Genomic DNA, 21,818 nt, shown 5'->3' with positions numbered 1-21,818 from the left:
GCTTACGCATCAAGGCAACTCAAGGTTCATGAAAAGAATTATACAACTCACGACCTCGAACTAGGCGCAGTTGTTTTTGCCTTGAAGATCTGGAGACACTACCTTTATGGTACTAAGTGTATCCTCTACACTGACCATAAAAGCCTTCAGCATATTTTTGATCAGAAGGAACTCAACATGAGGCAACGCCGATGGAACGAACTCATCAGCGATTACGATTGTGAGATCCGGTATCATCCTGGTAAGGCTAATGTGGTAGCCGATGCGCTCAGCCGCAAACCCTGCCAGCTTAACTGTATCTTGCCGCGCACGCAGCTTCACTTCGCGCCGATTCAAAGCAACCTTGAATCGCGTATTCGTGACGCGCAGCGCGCATCCATCAGTAATGGTAACCTTCGCGCCGAGTTAGCGTGTGGCGCGGAAGCGCATTTTGTCCCTAATCTGAGTGGAATTCTCTGCTATCTTAATCGCATCTGGATTCCCTTTGATGAGAATCTTCGCGCTGATATCCTGAGTGAAGCGCACAAATCTCGGTATTCCGTTCATCCCGGCGCTGATAAGATGTACAAGGATTTGCGCATTACTTATTGGTGGCCCGGTATGAAAAAGGATATTGCTGTGTTCGTAGCTAGATGCCTGACTTGTTCTAAGGTAAAAGCTGAACATCAACGCCCATCTGGTTTGCTCGAACAACCAGAAATTCCTACGTGGAAATGGGAATGTGTAGCGATGGACTTCATTACCAAGTTACCTTTGACAGCAAGCAAACATGATAGCATTTGGGTAATAGTGGATCGTTTGACAAAGTCTGCTCACTTTCTGCCATTCGTGAAAACTACCGTGTTGAGCAACTCGCGCAGCTTTATGTCAAGGAAATTGTCTGCCGCCATGGTACTCCTTTGAGCATCATATCCGATCGCGATGGCCGTTTTATATCCCGCTTTTGGAAATCTCTCCAATCTGCGTTAGGAACTCGCTTGGACATAAGTACGGCATATCATCCTCAGACTGACGGTCAGTCTGAGCGAACTATTCAAACTCTTGAGGATATGCTCCGATCTTGTGTTCTTGATTTTGGAGGTAATTGGGATTCGCACCTGCCTTTGATCGAGTTCTCTTATAATAACAGCTATCATTCCAGTATCGGTATGGCCCCATTTGAAGCACTTTACGGTCGTAAGTGCCGCTCCCCGATTTGTTGGAGCGAAGTGGGAGAAGCTCAAATCACAGGACCCGAACTAGTTCAAGAGACAACCGATAAAATCGCCAAGATCCGTGATCATCTGCTGACTGCCAGAAGCCGACAGAAGAGTTACGCAGATCGTAGGCGGAAGCCTCTCGAATTTCAAGTTGGTGATCTTGTTCTCCTCAAAGTGTCGCCCTGGAAGGGTGTTGTCCGCTTTGGGAAGAAAGGTAAACTTGCTCCTCGATATGTTGGACCATTTAAGATTCTCGCGTGTGTAGGAAAAGTTGCCTACAGACTTGACCTGCCGCCCGCGCTCAGTAATGTGCATCCAACGTTCCATGTATCCAATCTCAAGAAGTGTTTAGCTGACGAGAACCTTCACATTCCACTTGATGAAGTTCAAGTTGATGAATCTATGCATTTCGTTGAGAAGCCTGTTGAGATTATGGATCGCGAGGTTAAGCAAACCAAGCGCAGTTGCATCCCCATCGTGAAAGTTTGCTGGGAGTCCAAGCGCGGAGCCGAGTTTACATGGGAAAGGGAAGATCAGATGAAGATCAAGTACCCGCACCTGTTCTCTGCGCACCCTACTTCGAGATAAATTTCGGGACGAAATTTCTTAAAGTAGGGGAGACTTTGACATCTGCCCCGATCTGACCCGACCCAGGTACCCGTTTCTCTGATCCGATCTCTTTCTGTTATGATTTAATATTTATTTATACTTATATTTTACTTTTAATAATAATAATATATTTTCCTTCCCGCCTCTTTCTCTCTCTTTCTTTCCGCCGTTCCGTCCCTCCTCTCTTTCCGCCTTCTTTTCCCTCTTGTCGCCGTCCCGCCCTTAAGCCTTGAACCCGTCCTTTGTTCCTTCTCGCCTAAGGTTGTCTGCGCAGCTCCACGCGCCAGACTCCTTACAAGGAAGCCTGCGTGAAGACCACCTGTTACTGCGATACGCGAGACGAACTGTCCCCGCAGCGCGCTAAGGATTTTAGTTCTTCCCGCGGCGCGCTATGGATCCCGTTCTTCCCGCGACGTGCTAAGGAATATAGTTCTCGCGACGCGCTTAGAATTTAAGTTCTTCCCGTGGCGCGCTTAGAAATATAGTTCTTTCCGCGGCGCGCAAATGTTGGTTCTGTCTGCCTTCGCGCTCGAAGCTTTCTCGCGCTGTCTTGTGTCCTTTCTTCTGTTTTAACTTGCTTGTTTGCTTTTGATATCTTATCTTTTGTGCTGTTGACCTAACCTGTCTTATGTCTGAAAAGCCACTTTTGGCGCAGCATGCGTACCAACCCCATTGGTTGACAGAAAAAGTGACTGACATTATCTTTTGAGATCTGCTTTTCCATGCTTGACCAATACCTTTACCTGACCCTCCCATGCCTGTTTACTGTTCCCTGTCAGCTTTCTCTTGTCCCCTGCAGCTGCCATATCTTTTGATATCTTTTGCTTTTGGAATCTTTTACTTTTTGGAGATCTTTTCCTCTTTTCTAGGGATTGTGTTCCCTAGGGTTTCCCTATAAATAATAATGTTATTTTTCCTAACACATCACACACAAACACTTAATCTCTCCTGTCCTCTCTTGCTCCTTGCCGTTGTTCTTCCTCTGCCGTCTCCTCTCTCTTTGCCTCCGTCTTCCTCCCTGTTCTGCCCTGCTTTTCTGGTAATATATATTATATATAATAATTTACTTATTAATTATGCTAACTTATAATCAAGACTTAAAACAAATCATTAAAACAATAATCTTATTTATAGGTTAACTTGTGCTTGTTTAAAGTTGGTTCTTGCTTTATCTTACACCGCATCGTTTATCAAGTGAGTAATCTCGTACCTAATCCCTTTTTATTTTTAATGTTTTGGGATGTTCATGTGTTCGTACAAACTTGAGTCTTAAACTTGTTTATAAACTTTAGTCGCGCAGTATCCCATGTGTTGAGGACGTTTACTTGGCTGTTTATTTGTATGTGTGTATCATTAACCGCTTTGTTCGGCCTATTCCGAAGTTTTCATGGATCCATTAGATGAACACGGGAGACCTATCGTTTACGGTTTTCTTTGTTTACACTTGCACAGATGTTTTTCTTGTTTTTGTGCTCATTTGGGAGCACGGTTTGAACTATGAGCTATGATCTATTTAGGCTTGATCACAATCTGATTGCACCCTTGTTAAACACCAGACATACACGTGTTGCGCGCAGATTTATTGTTATCTATGTATTGTATTAAACTTGATTTCTCACCAACACGCAAGTGTTTGACGTTTATTTTAACACATGTTCAGGTTTGCAGTAGCTACATTTGGAGCTTGTGGACACGTAGGACGTTTTTACTTTTGGACCTAGATTAAAATGTATCAAGACATGTTATTGTTGTTCGAATATTTTACTTTATAATATATTGATTTATGATGATTTATGTTATCTTATGTTTACTTTGCGCGTGCGCGAATGAATGTATTTATTAAATATTGACACCCAATAGTGTCACGAGTAATGAAACAATATGTGGCGCCCCGATGTATAATCCGCCTTTGGTCGGGGTGTTACAGTTACAATATCCTAAGAAAACACATTTCTCTGCATGATTCCCAAATTTATCAATGTTATTTAAAATGGTGCTAAAACAAAGACAACCAATCGTTCTAAGGTGATTTAGAGAGGGTTAAAAACCAAACATGAGTTCATATGGTGATTTTCCATTAAGAATTGAAGAGGGAGTCCTGTTAATTAAATAAGCAGTGGTAAGCACACATTCAGACCAAAAACGAAGAGGAATACTCCCTTGAAATAAAAGAGTCCTTGCAACATTTAACAAATGCCTATGTTTTCTTTCAACAATTCCGTTATGTTGTGGAGTATTTGTGCATGTGGTTTAATGAATAATACCATTGTTTCTTATAAAATTAGACATGGGGTTGTTAACAAATTCCTAGACATTATCGCTTTTAAAAATTTTTTATGGTGGTTTTAAATTGAGTTTTTATAAGATTAAAGAAGCTTTGAATGTTGTAAAAAACCTCATCTTTATTTTTTAACAAGTAAATCCACACACACCTTGAAAATTTATCCATAACAGTCAGAAAGAACTAATACCCATCATTACTTTCCACTTTATATGGACCCCAAACATCCAAGTGAATCAGTTCCCCCACATTTAATGATTTATGATCACTTAGTGGGAAGGATTCTCTATATTGTTTGGCCTTGTAGCAAATATCACAAGGAAAGATTTCACTTAATATTTTGATTTTAATTCATTTTTAAAACATTTAGAACTTGATGGGAAGGGTGTTCTAACCTAGAGTGCCATAAATTTAAAACATCGTGACTATTAAAGCACACCTTAACAGGCTTAGAAGCATCACCACAGAAATATAACCCATCAATTTGACTACCTGTCACTAGAAATTTCATTGTGTGCAAATCCTGAAGATAACAAGTATGTTCATCAAATGAGACACGTAATTTATTCTCACTAGCAAGCCTATAGATAGACATTAAATTCACATAGTATTCAGGAATAACAAAAACATCCGATAAATGACCCTTTCAGTTAATTTTAAGCGTCCAATTTTAGTAACTTTAGCATTAGTACCATTTGGATGTTTAACAGAGATATTAAAATCAGATACATCAACAAGATCTATTAGACCTTTCTCAGAATTAACCATATGTTGGTTTGCCCCAGAATCTACAACCCACCCGGAGGAAATATTAGACGAACAACATGCAAATCCAAAAAATATATTTACTAAAAACATTAGAATTAAAAAAAAAACCAATGGAGTTATCTCCAAAGTTTGTAGGTTGAGGACCTTCATTGTTCTTATCTTTTAGCAGCCCCAAGAGTTGAGTTATCTGATCGGATGTGAGAGCGTGAGTGGAGGAAGAACTAGCAGACATATCAGGTGAGGATTTTTTTGACATAGAGTGATTAACACGATTACCTTGATTATTTCTTTGCCCGGATTTAGTTTTGTACCCCTGGGGATACCCGACAAGTTCATAACACCTACCTACAGTGTGGTCCAGTTTATGACAATGGGTGCATTTAAGGTTTGGATTAGGCCCTTTATTATACTTCTTTTTATTATCGGTAAATTATTAAATTTCGACACAAAACCAACATTTTCTTCTTTGGTGGGGTTATTGCAAGTTCTATGTGATTCTTCCCTAGAAATGATTGAAAAAGCATTTTTTATTGTGGGAAGCGGATCACGCGTTAACGGGTTGATAAACGTCATCAAGACCCATTAAAAACTGCATTAATTTAATTAATTGAGTGAAGTCATTGAATTCCTTTGAGGCCTTACACGTACATGAGGGTAATTGCACCATAGCATCAAACTGCTTCGACATTGTATTTAATTTGTGATAGTAATCAGAAACAGAAGTACCATTTTAAGTCATGGAATTAATTTTTTGATATAAGCTAAACACAACAGACCCATCAACTTTATCATATGTTTCTTTTAAATCATCCCAAACGTCAGAAGCAAGTTTAGAATATCTTTGACCCACATGTAGTTCTTCACACACAGAATTAAGAATCCAAGTCAAGACAACCGAGTTACACCTTTCCCATTGTGAGGCCAAAATTTCATTTTCATTGGATTTTTATCAATAAATTTGATTTTGTTTTTTGCTTTCAAAGCTAATAAAAAGAGTTCGCCCAAACAATATAATTTTCGGTGCCTTTTAATTTTATATCACAACAGTCAAACAACTTGAGTCGCTAGCATGGAGAAACAAGGGATCACTAGCATCAAGTTTGCTAATAAGAGTTTCAGAGGTTTCCATGAAAAATAATCAAAGCAGGAAAAAACAAAATGACAAGCAACAATTTATGCACGAAGATGAAACATCTAAGCACAAAAATAATATGTCAAATGCCTAGCACATATAATCAATGACACAAAATAAAGAGATAGAAAAGTTAGGGCATTCCAACAAGAAGAGAGTGTTTGTAACCTTCACTTAGAGTTACCCAACAACTCACAAGCAAGCAAAAAAGGCAGAGTAATCCGGTCTTCAATTAATAATGCATACTGTCAAGATATGAATCAGATTAACGATTACTAGATTTCAAAAGAGTAGCAGCAGAAGACACTTAAAGCCAGTCCAGAATTTGATTTCAGCCGGAATTCGAAGGGAGCAGACAACGAATAGAACTCAAACCAGAAACCGATCAGATGGCTATTGATACCATGTTATAAAACATGAATAACTTAATTTATTCCAAATTGAAAGCTTGATACATCAGAATAAAAGATAATAAGAGGAACAACTCTTATGGGGCATAAAACCCTAGACAATACAGTAGATAATATATTGAAGGAAGAAGATTGTTGCTTGATTGTTGTGTGTCAATGACTAAGAGAGGACCTCCATTTATAGAGAAGTTGTGATTGAACCAATAACGTGTACACCCAAAATCATAGCCGGAGAATGTAGAGTTCTATATGCAACAACGCTCCTTTCCAAATAGAGAGATAGGGCAGCTTGAAGTATATCACCAACAAGGAAGACAAGCTCAAAGAACAAGTCGGAAGCCCACATGCAAAAAATAAGAGAAAAGCCCAAAAGTTAAATGAGATTATAAATTGAACAAATACTTAGATTTTAACAGTATTTACTTGTCGGGTATTGGGCATACCTGCAGTTATCAAGCATACCCGTTAGTTAAAAATAAAAATACTCGTCAAGTTTTTCATATACATTTTTTTACCATTATAATTCTTTATACCTTTTACTCATATAACAACTCTTATAATTGAAATGCAATACACTACATACATATAAACGTTGCAATAAATAATTAATATCATTATAATTTTTTATATACACTTCACAACATACAAAATGAAAGTATCAATAACTACATATCCTATAAAACAAAATATCCTATAATTTTTTGTTAATCTCAGTTATCATATTTTGGTCGCTGTCGATCTCAATAACGAATTGGCTGCTGATGGTCCCATCTTTTAATGTATTTGTTCCCAACGTCCGCGGCTAAAAAAATCTTAACGATGTTACTTGCAGGTCGTCGGAAAAACACTTTTGGCCAGAAAAATCACATTTTTTGTCGGAAAACTCAACCTGAGCACCGCTACCACCACCAACCAAACACCACCGCTTGAGCACCACCAACCAATCCGGACAATGGTTCTAGTGTTCCAGCGATCTCAATAATTAAGGCTTTTACTAGAAAAAAATTCCTAAAGGTCCGACTTAAAGTTACAAAGATGTTTGGAACAAAAATGTTGGGTTTTCCGGCCAAAAAACCTGCGAAAGCTTTTAAATCCTAGTCCATAGTCACATAAATCGCGGTTCGCTCCGGTAGGGGAACGCGGTTCGGGTACGCAATTCGCTAGGCTAGACGAATTCGGTACGGAGGGAGGTAGGTTCATTTCGGTACGAACCGGTACGGTGTACCATATAGTCCGGTTTCGAGGTGTATTTAAAAAATTAATATATAAGTTATATATCTTATAAAAAGTAAAAGTTATATATTTAAAAAATTATTTTCAGTTTATTATATATACACACATATTTAAATGTAATTTTATGAAATAGGCAAGTTTCTATATTATATTGGAAAATATAAATTTAAGTAGTAAAATATAGGGTTAAATTTAATAAAAATACAAACTTAAGGGTTAAAAATGAAGTTTTATGGAAGATACAACTGAAAGAAAGTAGCGGCGCTACATTTCAGTTTTAGGGTTTTGGTCATGGGGAGCGAGATCTGAAACCCAATTCAAGATCGATTTCCGAAAACCCCCAGTCGAATTGGAATGTTGTACCATCGATTCCTAATGCGCGAATTAGGGTTCAATTGAATCGGCGTACCAACGATTCCGATGCACGTTTTAGGTTTAATTGAATCAACGACTGTTGTTCTTGGTTCGCGAATTGAACCCACGACCGGAACGAAAACGAATTCCGATCCGGTACATTTCGTACCAATACGAAATTCGCGGCAGTATGAACGATTTCTTAACTAGCGTTGTTTAAATAAGGTTGTGTAACCGAATATTTCAGGATATCATGTGTAAACATAGCAAGGTTTATAATTTAATTAATTTCTTATGACTTCTTTTAGAAGACTTTTAATTTCAACCTTACGTAATTCTAACCAACGGTAAACAAGAAAAAAAACATATATTAGAATAAAGAAATTAAAAACATGAATCTAGCAGCTAGATAAAAGATGTCCAAATAAGTTATTATTATTATTATTATTATTATTATTTTAAATTGTTTACAGGACCCTAAACTCTGTTTAATTAACCCCTACGTATTTTTTTTCAAAAAGCGTTTCGAACTACTCACAATATCCGAGTGAGCTTTTTTGAGATGGAATGCTAACCGTCTATACTAATTTTGACGCTTCATATTTGACTCCTCTAGTAATACCATAAAAAAGAAAACCCACCATTATAAAAAAAACCAGCCTATAAATATCGGGAACCCTAACCTACATATTTGACTAGCTGAATATTTGCTACTAAAAACAATGTTGTCCATTTCAGAGACAACAATCAGCTCTTCTGAGGGCCGGCGGCCAATTCCGCTAATAGGATTAGGGATGGCCACCGGCACCGAAAGCGCTGATGAGGTTAAGGCCGGGGTAATAGAAGCCATAAAAGTTGGTTATCGGGACTTTGACACGGCTACCCTTTACGGAACCGAAAAGCCTCTAGGAGAAGCCATCAAGGAAGCTTTGAGACTTGGTCTTATAAGCTCAAGAGCTGAGCTTTTTACCACCACTAAACTATGGTGTGACTCAACCGAAGGCGACCTTGTGTTACCGGCAATTAACCAGAGTTTACGGTATGTCTGCATGTTATTTTTCAAGATTTTTTTTTTTAATTTATTTGAGTTTATGTGGTAGAGAGAAGGCGGTGGATGTATCTATCTAAATAATTATCAAATGGATAAGGGTTAATGAAAATACTAATAATAGGGTACTTTTTACTTTTTTCTCGACTGATCTCTAATTTCTTATCTCAATCTCTATAATTACATTAAAAAAAATTATATTTTTTTTGTTTAATTAAATAATTTTTTTTATTATTTAATTATTACATTTTTCTATCTCCACCCTAATGAAAATACTAATAATAGCATATTTTTTACTTTTAACAACTAAATATTTAGACGTCTTGTAGAGAAGAGTTTTCTAGTTAGTTAAAAGATCAAGTTACTGTTACATCGAAAGTGAAACTTTAACTAATTTACCGATAACTCGCATATTTAAACTATGGTGTGACTCCGGTTACCTTGTGTTACCGGCAATTAAGTGGGGTCTATGGTATTTTTTAAGATATTAAATTTTTATTTATTTGAATTTATGAGGGAACACGGTGGATTTGTCTAGATAGTTATCAAATGAATAGAGTTAATGTATAATAAGGTATTGAAAATCCTAATGCATACATTTGAAAACATATACATATATAATAAAATAAATTTACATGTGAAAATCCTAACCGTGGTGTCACGATCAGTAAAATTTTGTCTAGATTACTTTTACCCTTCTCTTATTCACCAATTTGTATACTATGTTATTAATTTAAAAACAAAACGTTAATTTAATTGGAAAACAATGATAATCATAAATTACTTCTAAATATCATTTTATATTTCATAAAACCTCATTATTAGATATTTGATATCTTGTTTATTCTTCTTATGTAATAGACAATTTTTTCTAACCTAGTATGCTGATATATAAAACACACAACCATTGAATGGGCGCATTCTCTCTTTATAAAATAAACTCAAAAATCATGGTATGCATAAACATAGGCACAACTAAAATTTAGAATAAACAGCCAGACTGCTTATTTATTCATTTTTTAGATTACTTCTTTGCAACTTTTTAATCTGTAAGGAAGAAAAAAAAGCCCTATTGTCTATAGTACAATAGAGTTTAAATTACAAAGATTGGTCACATTTTATTAACATTTAAAATTTAACATAAATTACTTACTACATTTTTATGACAAAATTACAAAAGATAAGTGGGCCAACAAGAAACTATCTCAAACTTGTTTAGAAGTTACCTAAACATAGGAGTTTTGTGCTAACTACGTTTTTGCTGTGTCACATATTCACAGGCCTAACTAAACAGATAAACACCCTACATATACGATGATAACTAGGACAACACCTTTAATGAAACATAATTTTACTCACTTAAAAAAGTTAGGTGATAAGCAAATTTACACGTTGGGAGATTTTTATCGAATGTTGTGAAGGCTAAAACCTTCGCGTACCATAAACATCTTGGTAAAACAATATTTGTCTTGTGGTATTCAGTTCACGTACCATAACATCTTGGTAAAACAATATTTGTCTAGCTTGTGTTATTCAGTTCCATGATATGTTTCTTGTTTACACAAGATTCCATATGCAAAAACTAAAAAGATATTAACATTTGAAGTTGTATGATTTGACATAGGGATTTAGGACGGGAGTATGTTGAAATTAATTACCGAATCGTCCTTAATTATATGTGGCTTGCGATACGGGGAAGGAGTCTTTGAGTGCAAGTAAAGTTAGTTAAGGATAAAGATAATTATCTAGTTTGGATTAATTATCTGAATTAATTATTTTATTAGCAATCCTACTTATAGTCTAACACGTATAGGTTAGGTTATAAATACCGAGTTATGGTATGGATTGTAATCTGAGTTTTTGAGTTATTTTTCTTGGATTAATAAAAGTATTGGAGAGTTATTCCAAAACCACGATTTTTGTTTATATCAATTCACCTACGTGAGAGTATGTAGACCTGTATCTAATACATTGGCCACTAAAGATAAACCGAGATGACGCCAAAAGTCCAGTTACAAAAGAGTGCATAGCGGCTATCAATTTCTAGGATGTATGGGAAGGAATGGAAGTGTCAGAATCTTGGATTCACCAAATCTATTGGCATAAGCAATTTCTCTCCTCGACTAATTGAACAAATCCTCTCCTTTGCTCAAATCCCGCCAGCTGTCAACCAGGTGATTATCCACTCTTCACTCGAGTCATAGTCATTTTTAATATTATTTTTTAGCTAATTTCCGTTTGGTCGTTGAAGGTTGAGATGAACCCGCTTTGGCAACAGAAGAAACTTAACGAATTCTGCAAAAAGAACGATATTCTTCTTACGGGTTACTCCCCTTTGGGTGCCTTCGGTACTACATGGGGACACAATCGTGTCATGGAATGTGATGTTCTTCAAGACATTGCCAAGTCTAAAGGGAAGACAATAGCTCAGGTGACAAGTTAAAATCAGATTTGGGTTACAATGGACGATTTAAAAAAATAAATAAATAATTTGGTTCTAGTCAAAACGGGGTCTGGCCAAGATAGATAAAATTGAAATATGTTAGTTTAGATTTTTTTTATTATTAAAATAAGTTCACATGCTCTATATTTTATGACGTCTAGTTGGAGCACATACCAAACTATCTTCAATTTCTTCAATGATGAGTCATGATCGTCATATATAAAAAACTATACAATCCTTTAATCCCTAATTAATTCTATTTTGACATCCTTTTTATATTGATTACACATAGGTTTGTCTAAGATGGATGTATGAACAAGGTGTCAGTTTTGTAGTAAAGAGTTTTAACAGTGAGAGGATGAGACAAAACGTAGATATCTTCGACTGGTCACTAACCGAGGAAGAGTCGACCAAAGTTAGCCGAATTCCTCAACAAAAACATATTTATCTATCTGGCTCGATGCTGAACGAGCCTCACGATGTACTTGCCGAGATTGATGGCTTTCGTTTCAATAAATCGTTTCGTCATAAACTATATATGTCATCTACTTAGGCACTTAGAATCAATAACAGTTGGTTTGGTTGTATTTTAACATTTCATACTATCCTTGTTGTGTAACACTGTTATAGATCTACTACTGATTGCATCAAAACCGAGGATTGTGCTACAATAGCATTGGTATTTAATTTCGATACGAGTTGGTTTTGGTATTTTTTTCACTACTGGTACCGTACCACAACGTAATTTGTAACTCATTCTTTATGTTTGCAACTTCTATTTGCTTAGAACTGATACTATTGTAACATTATATTATGTTTTATGCATAAACTGAACTTCGAGTAGTTTGTTTTAGAAGATGATAAAATGGCCGGACCGTGCATGTAAAAGTATATTATGCTATAAAAATGACAATTATTCTAAGATATTTGACCAGAAAGTATCAAACAAATAAAATAGCATTCTTTTTATATGTCGACATTGTAGTGAGATTTCTCAAATGTTACGGGTTGGACGTACAAAGTCGGGTGGTAATTGTCCAGGTATAATCCTGCTTCTTTACATTTTGTTTTATTTTTAAAAGTGTGACTTGTTGCATTAAAACAGGTTGGGTCAACCCCGACGCAAATGTGGATAACTTGCAGAAAGTGTAATGTTTCTAGTTTCTACTCAAAAACACACACAAACAAACACAGTACACATAAAGTTATCAGGAATTCAGGATTGTAATTTGTAAATAGTTTTGAAACTCTAATTTAGTGTTCAATATATAAAGCAAAATGTCATTGTTGACAGCTTCACGACTCGATCGGGTCAGTACCAAATGTGACAATGTGTGTGTTAATATTTGCGCGTGTCAAACAAAAATACCTTGTATTGTGTTAAATATATGCTAGATTTTATTATTATGGCTTTAATTGTGTTTAGCCCACGGGCTCGAGTTAGATTTATCTAGGGCTTCCCCTTCATTGTAAGCATAATCCAAATATATTATTATTTCAGTCTCTTTTACACAAAGATTCATTCAACGCAAATCCGAAAAATGATAAACATAATATCTACCAACCTGAATTCCTAATTAAAGTTTCAGCAATTAAACTTCTTCTAAAAAAACATAACGTTTCACTAATCTATATCATCCTGAAATGAAGGATATGCATATTGTACATAATAATAGCATGACACTTTGTCAATTTTAAACTCAAAAGTGCTACGTGGTCAACGCACTAGGGAGGTTGGATAGAGATCCAAGAACTTTACCTCCTACATCTGGGAAATATTCATGGCCAGGTAGCGCGCCTACTTTCCCGTCTTCATCGACTTTGATGGGATATTTAAGAAGATGGCCTTGTAAGAGAGTGAAATCTTCTGAGGTGAAATTTATCCAGTTACTTTCTGCTATCATGTTTATGTTTTGCACACAAGTTAAACTTTCTGGCTCCTTGAAGTATTCTTCTACTGTTCCCATGTGTTCGGCCCATAGTGACATCCTGTACCCGTATACCTGAAAAGTCGTATGTTTAAACGTCACATTTTCGACCCGTTTACTTATGAAACAGGTTATGTTTTCCTCTTTAATGGTAATTGGTCAAAAGTCACCCAATGTGTAGTGTACTTTTAATTTGTACAAGCTTGTATTTTGTTTATTACATCATATATTATTATTAAGTAATATAATTTTTAAGCAAGTTCATACATAATTATATATCCTTGAAAACTTGCATGAATACATATTTACCAAAAACATTAATATGAAATATACACATTTAAGATAGTTAAATTTTCATATTTGTGCATACCCTTATATTATCTGCTTACACTTCAAGCTCGCGCATTTTAAATTTTTAATACAAATTTTGAGGGGTATAAATGTCATAAATTTGAAAATGTGTATATAAATTCGATCGATATTATGATTTTTTTGTTGTACGTGCCAGTATGATATTTACCAATTTTAAGAGAGTAACAATAAGAATACTAACTTGACCGCGGGGATGATGTTTCTTCTGAGCCCATGTGTGATGAGGCTGATAAGCTCCCATAGCTATTTCTGTATCTCTTGAACCAGCCATTGATCTCTGGTTGATGTTAGCCGATCCCAAAATCACATACTCGTCATCCACAATCATTCCTTTAGCATGCACGTATATCATGAACCGTCCATTTTTATAAGAAGAGGAAACCTGAAAGACAATAAAATCAAAATTCTATTATCCTCATAACTTCTTATTGCTCTTTTTCATTTAACTACGAACTAAGGCAATCAGCCGCTACAATCTCTCGGTTGTTGGGCCACGTAGAACGTGGAAACAACGCCAAAGTATGTACAAGTAAGCCTAAACCATCTTGTTTTTATTTCTCTACAATAAGCATTGCAAATTGATGAAAGTGAAATAACATAGTGTATATATATTCATTGATTAAATGGTCCCTATAGTTTGGCCCAAGTAACACTTTTATGTTTTTAAATTTTTTGTTAGTTTTGAGTAAAATGACCAAAATACCCCTTTACTATTTTACCACATAACCATTTATGTAGTTAACTCTATTTAGGGCCTGTTTATATAACTTTACCAAAATTTAACAAAAATCTTAACAGAAGTTTGTCTTAGACCCGAAGCTCGTTACAAAAATGAAACCACAAACCCCAAACTTGTAACTTTTAAACCTTAGTATCTAACCTGGGCAAAACGGACCATTCGTCCATTTGTGTATTTAACTCTCAATAATAGAAGATAAAATTTGCATAATTACCGAAACACCTCTACAGGAGCGAGTGCCTGAAGCCGAGTCTTCTTCATTGCATGGTTCACGATTGCCAAGGCAGTAGAAATTTAAGTAATCCTGTGGGTGTGAGTCTGTAAGTTGTTGAGCCTGCAACTCTTTAGCAATAATATCATACATCATTTGCATAGTTTGTGCCTGGCGAACAACAATGATTCACAAATGCCATCATGCTACATCAACATTCAACATTCTAATGAAAAGAAACAAATAAACCAATATATATATATATATATAACGGAACTAGTTTAAAACCGGTTCAATCTCAAATGGGACCGTGAACCGGTTCAGTACATGGGTCTATCTTACTTTGAATAAACACAAAGTTGATGAATGAAATCTTATTAAATACAACATTGTTTTAAATTCAAACCAAGATCTGATTTCTGGAAAAAAGCTAGCCTAACTGAAACATGGTTTTTAAAAGGAGCGAAACTTGAACAGAACCGAGCATAGGCAGTACACTAGGCCAACTTCAGTTCATTGGTTTTACTGGTCTAGACTAGGCCTGACAAGCTAGGCGGGTTGAGCGGTTTCGGTTCACAGGTGAAAACAGGTTTAGTTCAATACGAGTTTTGTGAGTTTAGGTCAAAACAGGTTGTTTTAAGAAATCAATAATTTGGTTAGGGTCAAAATGGGTCACTGGCCAAAATGTAGTCGGGTTGAAATGAGTTGTTTTAGAAAAGATACCAAAATATGTTCACTCAATATATGTTCCTACGGTGGCTAGTGATGATAGTGACGGCGGCGATAGTTTTGTCAACAATGAATAATTGGTGGAAACAAACAATGGTCATGGGTGGTACTAACCCATCTAGACCTTTTTGAGTTTACATGTTTTAAAGAATTACCCGTTTTGACCCGATGGCTAATTTAAGTAGACCCAAATAATTTGAGAATGTTATAAAAATAAATTGGTTGAATAACTACCTGCCAAAACAATATTTCTTGAACAGGTGCAGAGTTAGGAGCACCTTCAGGCCACATTGGAATAACAATATAAACAGAAAACCTTTCGTGTCCTCTTATCTTACTAGCAATCTTCAATGCAATCTCCATTGGGATTAAATGATCAGCACCTAAAGATAATATCTGATTATTAGAAACACAGACAACAAAAGCATATCCAAACATGAACTAATTCTCATTATAATCGTGTAACCGCTTTCAAAAAGAATACGAGCCCCTTTAGTAAAGAACTTAATTATGTCACTTTTTATGTTATCAGAAAATATTGTTAGATGAAATTAATTTATTGTTCTAGTTTATGTGATACAAATTGTTAGATAAATGTATTGTAATCTGTCACTTTTTATGCCATCAAAAAATATTATGTCATTCCACATTGTTAAGGGAAGAAACTGATGCGAAAACTAACCTGAATCTTTATAGGAAGGCCATGCATATGACGAACCAAGAAAATATTGATTTTCAATATAGATAAAGTTCTCGGCGGATCTTATGGCTTGAATATATGCTCTCTGAATGCTCCTATCAACCACAAGATATTTTGCACAAACAAGATTCTGCAACAAAAAATACATTAAAATGTAACACTCCTGGACAACAATTTCAATCCATGTGAACTTTCTTATGGTGGTGAGTTCAAATGAGAACCATTAAACAAACAAAGTTTTCTTGTTTGTGTTTGTTCGTTAAGAAAATGAACGCGTTTGTGTTCGTTTATGTTCGTTTGTTAACAATATAAACGGACGTATAAACATAGATGAACAAACATAACTAGACCATATTGTAATGTGCCTAAATAATTTAAATGAATATATTAACCAATGTAAATGAAAGTACTTAAGCAAACGTAAACTAACGAGCATAAATGGACATAAACGAGCGCTCACAAACACAAATGAACGAACAAGACATGCGTATACCGTTCATTCAGTTTGTTTACAAGCCTACTGCTAGGTACATTGTTTGTGTGCTATGATTCACAACTCGAACGGTGATAGTGGTTCTCAAATTTTGAGTGATCAGTTCTGATTTAAACACAGCACTATCTTTAGATAATCAAAACAAACCTGAAGTTCAACGTCACGAACGTCTTTTGGGAATCCTCTCAAAGAACCAGAATCAATTGAGCGGAAAACCTTTGATGTAAAATGCAACAACAATCAATCAGGTTCAAGGTCTTGAAAAAGTAACACTTTGGTCCAATCTCTATTTCAGGCAACCAACTTTGTTTGTTCCTTACAAAAACCTCAAAACATTTGAATTTATGATTTTAGCCTTTAAGGTGATCTTCAACTTTGACCACAAGTAACCAATATTGTTACAAGCCAAACAGAATAACTCAACCCAAAAGACTAGTCTAATAGGTGAGGGAACCCATTTGGCTTATAAACCCCACATCAGTTGCGCATACAACCGATGTGGGACAAGTCCCATACCTTGCAATGGTTGCAGTCCGTAACAAATATCTATGTGACCATTCAGAACCATGTAAAAAGTCAACATGGCTTGTCTTTCATATATTTGGCCATTTGGGTTTTTTCTAGAGAGTTAAAACAGTTACTTGTATTTTGTTTTGAATGGCGAATTTCTTTTGTTGTCAGTGGGACTTGAACCCAAGACCTCCCATACCCTCCCAACACGAGGTGTTTAAACTTTAGAGGCTTTGCCTTTACCAATGAACACTTATATTGAGGTTCCATTGGTAAAATAGTTACTTGTATAGGTGGCAATCATGACTCATTGTTCAAATAATAAGTTAATTTGGGAAAAACTAAATTGCATATGGGTCAAATTGGATTACCTTAAATTAGTCAATATATGGGTCAAAATGGGTCACCTTCACCAATTTGAACGTGTCAACGGGTAACTATTAGAAAACGGTCCAAATGGGTTAGGGGTTGACGACTCGTTTGAACCCGATTCCATTTAGGCCAAACCAGTTTTGACCCCAACCAAATTGATACTTTTTCAAAACGGAAAGTGGTGAACCGAATTCATTTTGCTTAGGACCTGCAACCCGAACCCGCCTGACCAGCTCAGTTTGTGAGAGCTAGTTACTTGAAATAGAAATGGAAGAAAAGGTGGTTACTGTTTCATGCAATTAATCATTACTACTTTGTTAAAAAATTATGACTACAAATGAACCTGAACATGCCAGTTTTCAGGATCATCCTCGTTTGTGACCCATCGAGCTGGATCATCATTTGGAAGATGAGACAAAGGATTAAGTATCCATGAAATGCGTTCTATCTTGAGCAATGCGTCTTCATGCCAATGATACATTCTTTTAAACCGCCTTCCGAGTTCTGACCATCTTGTGGCTTTTCTCCATCTTTGCTCAAAGTTAGTTAGGACATCGTATGCAGCGGGACCATCAAGTTTGCAGTGTAAATCATGCCATGGTTGTCTTGGAGCACTTGTACCTGACTATTGTTACAAAATCAGGTATTGCATACATTTTTCAAAAAAATACACAGCTGACTAACAATATACTTTTGGTGGTTATAGTTGTGGTAGTTATAGCATGTTTAATGTTTTGATCCATTATGGCAGAAGGGAGTTTAGAGCATCCCTAAGGGTTGTGGTTAAGAGCTAAATACATGCATTGCTTATTGCACTTTAACCACTTTATTATAAATCATCAGCCACTTTTGAGTATGTTTAAAGTACAATAAATAATACATGTAATTTGCTCTTAGACACAACCCTTAGGGCTGTTGTTATCAAATTCCTTATGGTAATTATAAGATATTTGGTAGGTCCGTATTGCTAAATTAAACTTTGGTAATTTATATTTTTACATATTTACGCTACTATAAGGAAAGAGGGCCTGCCAAAAAACTTGTAAATAAAAAGCGGAACGAAAAAGTCACAATTATCAAAATAGACCATCAACAAAAGTATTTTGTTATTTCATGATATATGCTCGAAAGAATATCATTGCGTGTTCATAAAATACCCTAAAAGGTAGAGGTGGCAAAATGAATGGGTTATTTAGGATGTTCAATGTGTATATTAAAAATACATTCGGGGTAAATTTCTGCCTATTTGACTAGATTTATTTCTAGTTAGTTCAAATAGTTCAAGTACTTACTGAAAAGGTAGGATTGTGGAAATCGGATTCAAATACAGTGTCAAGATCACGAAATAAACGATGTTTGGGGGTGTCATAGCGTCCATCACAGAGGTCTAAGCCTCCAATAAAAGCAGATATCTTCCTGTATTTTCCAGTGGATTCTGTATCCACTATAACGCATTTCTGATGATGAGTGTATAGGGTCCCAACAACCTGTGTCATGCAAAAATATTCAAATAATCAATAATCACATTATTAGTAATCTGATAGAAAATACAGTGAATAGCTAAGCAAAGTTTGAATGGTGGTCATAGATCATGCCTGTTGCTTGATAATGCTAAGTTTTGTGCTTGCGTATCGGGGGCACAACACGCAGTGTACAGACGAGTGTTTGAAAAACCTCCGAGTGTCTTCATCATGAGTTTGCATCACTCCATCCTGCACAGAGAACCATTTGAAGAATTACTACTCATACCATCCACAATATCTAAGTGCACGTAAACAAATGAACTTAAAAAAGCAAAAATGACGGAGCGCTCACGAACATAAGTGAATGAAAAAGACATGTTTGTCATGTTCGTTTATTTAACTGAATATACAAAAAAATAGATATAAAATTCATGTTGGTTTATTAAATAAACAAACATTACCAAATTTCCCCTGAACAGTTCACTGAACTTTCAGTTCGTTTACAAACCTACCACTCATTCTCTCTCCATAAGTGGCGGACCAATGATTTCTTTTTACGAGGGGCGGCCGGTGTGCTTGACCAAAACTTTATGGGGGCGATCGGAATTTTCGGGTATAAATAATACTAAAAAAACATTTATGGAAGGCAGCTCCTCCCATTCTCTTAGATTATGCGTTGTGGCCAAGCGAGCACCGGGCTTCAACAAGTGGCGTAAGCCACGTTGGCCATGAACACCACAACACCCTCGCTTCACCACTCGCCGCGAGCGGGCATCGTGACCCCGAGCGAGCGTGGTCGCTTTGGCTAAAGGAAGAAGATTGATGGGTGGCTCGCGAATAGCTGAATTCAGCAATCGCGAACGACAATGAGGTGAATTCACGATGGCGTGACCGACAGGGGTTGAAGGGTCGGGTCCTGTTCGTGCCACGTGGCACAATATGATTGGATGAATTCACACGCCGGCTTTAGCGACGACACACTGCCTTAATATGGGTACACCCTGCTTTTCATATATCTATATTACATGGGCCCACCACCAACTAGATTTTGGTGGTTCTTGGCCAAGAATGAATTGGTAAAATCATCCTTAAAAAAGTACTCCCACAATAATAGGTGTCAAAAATGAATAAAAATCTACCATAGTGTATGTCTAAGGGTCTGTTTGATAATCTTTTGCCGAAAGATTAAAATGCCCTATTGATTAATTAAGAGTAGCCTTTCAGTGGGTCAACAAATTTCGGAAACTTAACAATTAAAAGGCTTCATTAGCCATTAAAAGATGCATTTTAAATTAACCAAACACACTCTATCTCTGATAGAATTATTAATTAAGTGACAACCAAATAGTCCCTAATTCAATCTGGTGTAATACATATCAACAGAAATCTTCAATGAACCAAAAGAAATGAAAATTTCAATTAATGAACATGAAGTACAAATCATAATATCTAGCAAACAAGATTGAATCAATACCGTTTTGATGAAGAACTTGTGATGTGAAGTCTTATCATCCCAAACAAGCAACAAAACCCTAACCCCTTCTTCAGATTTGTACTTCAACAACTCACCAAGACTCAAATCTCCACCATTTGGCAATGGCCTATTTGGCTCTCTAACCAGCTTCACCTTATCATAAACTGACCACCCAACCACATACACCAAATGATGTGCTTCCAATATTGCATGACATATATCTTCCCAACACCCTCTTTGCTTATAATACCTACACTCCCCACCCTCATCCTCTTCTTCCAGCTCAATCTCCGGCAACTCCCCGTCCACCACGTGCGCGTCCTGGTACAACGTCACGTTCCCCCCGCTTCTCACGGGGAAGTAACTGTCCATCAGACAGAACGACTCTTCCCCTTGTGACGATATGACCTGGCCCTGGCTCAGGCTCATATCGTCACAAGGCGTAAACCTAAGCTGTAGCCTGATAGCACAGTTAGGTTTAGGCGGTTTCCCAAAAAGACTAATAATGGGAAACCAGTCCTCAATCACCTCACCCGACAACAACCTCTCGGCCGAAATCATCGCCATGCCAACCAGCTCCGCACCAAACACGTCGTTATCCTTAACTTGGATCTCAACATGCGAGACGGGGTGCGCCACCGGGGCGATAAAATGCTCGTCCCAGACGGGGTCCTGCGAGTTGGGGATCACCCGAGTGCGAGCCACAGTGGCGCCAGCGAGGCAGACGGTGACGTAGGGGTTGCATGTGACGAATTTACGTCGACGAGGGGTCGATTTACGTAGAAAACGTTCGGGTGGTTTGGAAGGGTCGAAGGCGTTTAAGCAGCGTCGGACGCGTTGCGTTAATAAGTCCATGTTTGGTAGGCATTGAGCTTCGGCGATGGTGACTTCGAGGTTGCCGTGAAGGTAAACGATGGGATCGGAATAGGAATCATCATCGTCGCTAGTCATTGTTGTTGCATTACAAACTTAATAATAATAATAATAATAATTTATTATTATGTTATTATATTATTAGGGTTAATGGAAATGCATGGCGGTGGTAGGTATGATGGTGGTGATGCCGTTGGAGTTCCGACGACATTTCCCAACGGCGGCGAATTAGGGATAACAAACTGGTGACAAGGTGGTTGAACGATACGAGGATTAACAAATAATAACGGATGGACACGTGGCAATGTTTGTAAAAATATAAGAAACGTATTTTTAAAGAATTTTGAATTAACATAAATTTCCTAAAAAACTTAAAGCGTTTCTACACCGATTAGACCAAACTTTTAGATCTGTTTTTGAGTTATAGGTGTGGATTCGTAGGCCTGTTTAGGCCCGGTTTATTATATAAAGTCAAAA

General features: G+C 36.6%; 1 protein-coding gene and 1 pseudogene across 6 annotated transcripts; one reads left to right on the top strand and one right to left on the bottom strand.

Annotated features, from left to right (window-relative positions):
* Nucleotides 1-8,708: 8,708 nt before the first annotated feature.
* On the top strand, nucleotides 8,709-12,030 carry LOC143620802 (D-galacturonate reductase-like; annotated as a pseudogene).
* A 1,156-nt stretch (nucleotides 12,031-13,186) lies between these two features.
* LOC143620840 (phospholipase D delta-like) lies at nucleotides 13,187-21,436 on the bottom strand. 6 transcript variants are annotated; one of them, XM_077092436.1, is made up of 11 exons: nucleotides 20,469-21,436; nucleotides 19,127-19,243; nucleotides 18,824-19,018; nucleotides 17,875-18,156; nucleotides 16,797-16,865; nucleotides 16,139-16,286; nucleotides 15,691-15,839; nucleotides 14,757-14,898; nucleotides 14,645-14,652; nucleotides 13,959-14,159; nucleotides 13,187-13,480 (listed from the first exon to the last, which is right to left on the bottom strand). In XM_077092436.1, the coding sequence occupies exons 1-11, from the start codon at nucleotides 21,417-21,419 to the stop codon at nucleotides 13,187-13,189; spliced, it is 2,556 nt and encodes an 851-aa protein (XP_076948551.1). In that variant the 5' UTR covers nucleotides 21,420-21,436. The 6 variants fall into 6 exon arrangements, with proteins under 6 accessions (XP_076948551.1, XP_076948552.1, XP_076948546.1 ...); XM_077092437.1 differs by lacking the exon at nucleotides 14,645-14,652 and adding an exon at nucleotides 14,431-14,462 and having other exon boundaries at nucleotides 14,781-14,898; XM_077092431.1 differs by lacking the exon at nucleotides 14,645-14,652 and having other exon boundaries at nucleotides 14,731-14,898.
* Nucleotides 21,437-21,818: the final 382 nt, after the last annotated feature.

The sequence above is a fragment of the Bidens hawaiensis genome, unplaced genomic scaffold, assembly GCF_021521415.1.
Source record: "Bidens hawaiensis isolate Kalapana, Puna unplaced genomic scaffold, B.hawaiensis_p1.1 tig00002717_1, whole genome shotgun sequence".
Taxonomy (NCBI): domain Eukaryota; kingdom Viridiplantae; phylum Streptophyta; class Magnoliopsida; order Asterales; family Asteraceae; genus Bidens; species Bidens hawaiensis.
The sequence above is the reverse complement of the archived record's forward strand: the minus strand, read 5'-3'. Positions and strand labels throughout refer to the sequence as shown.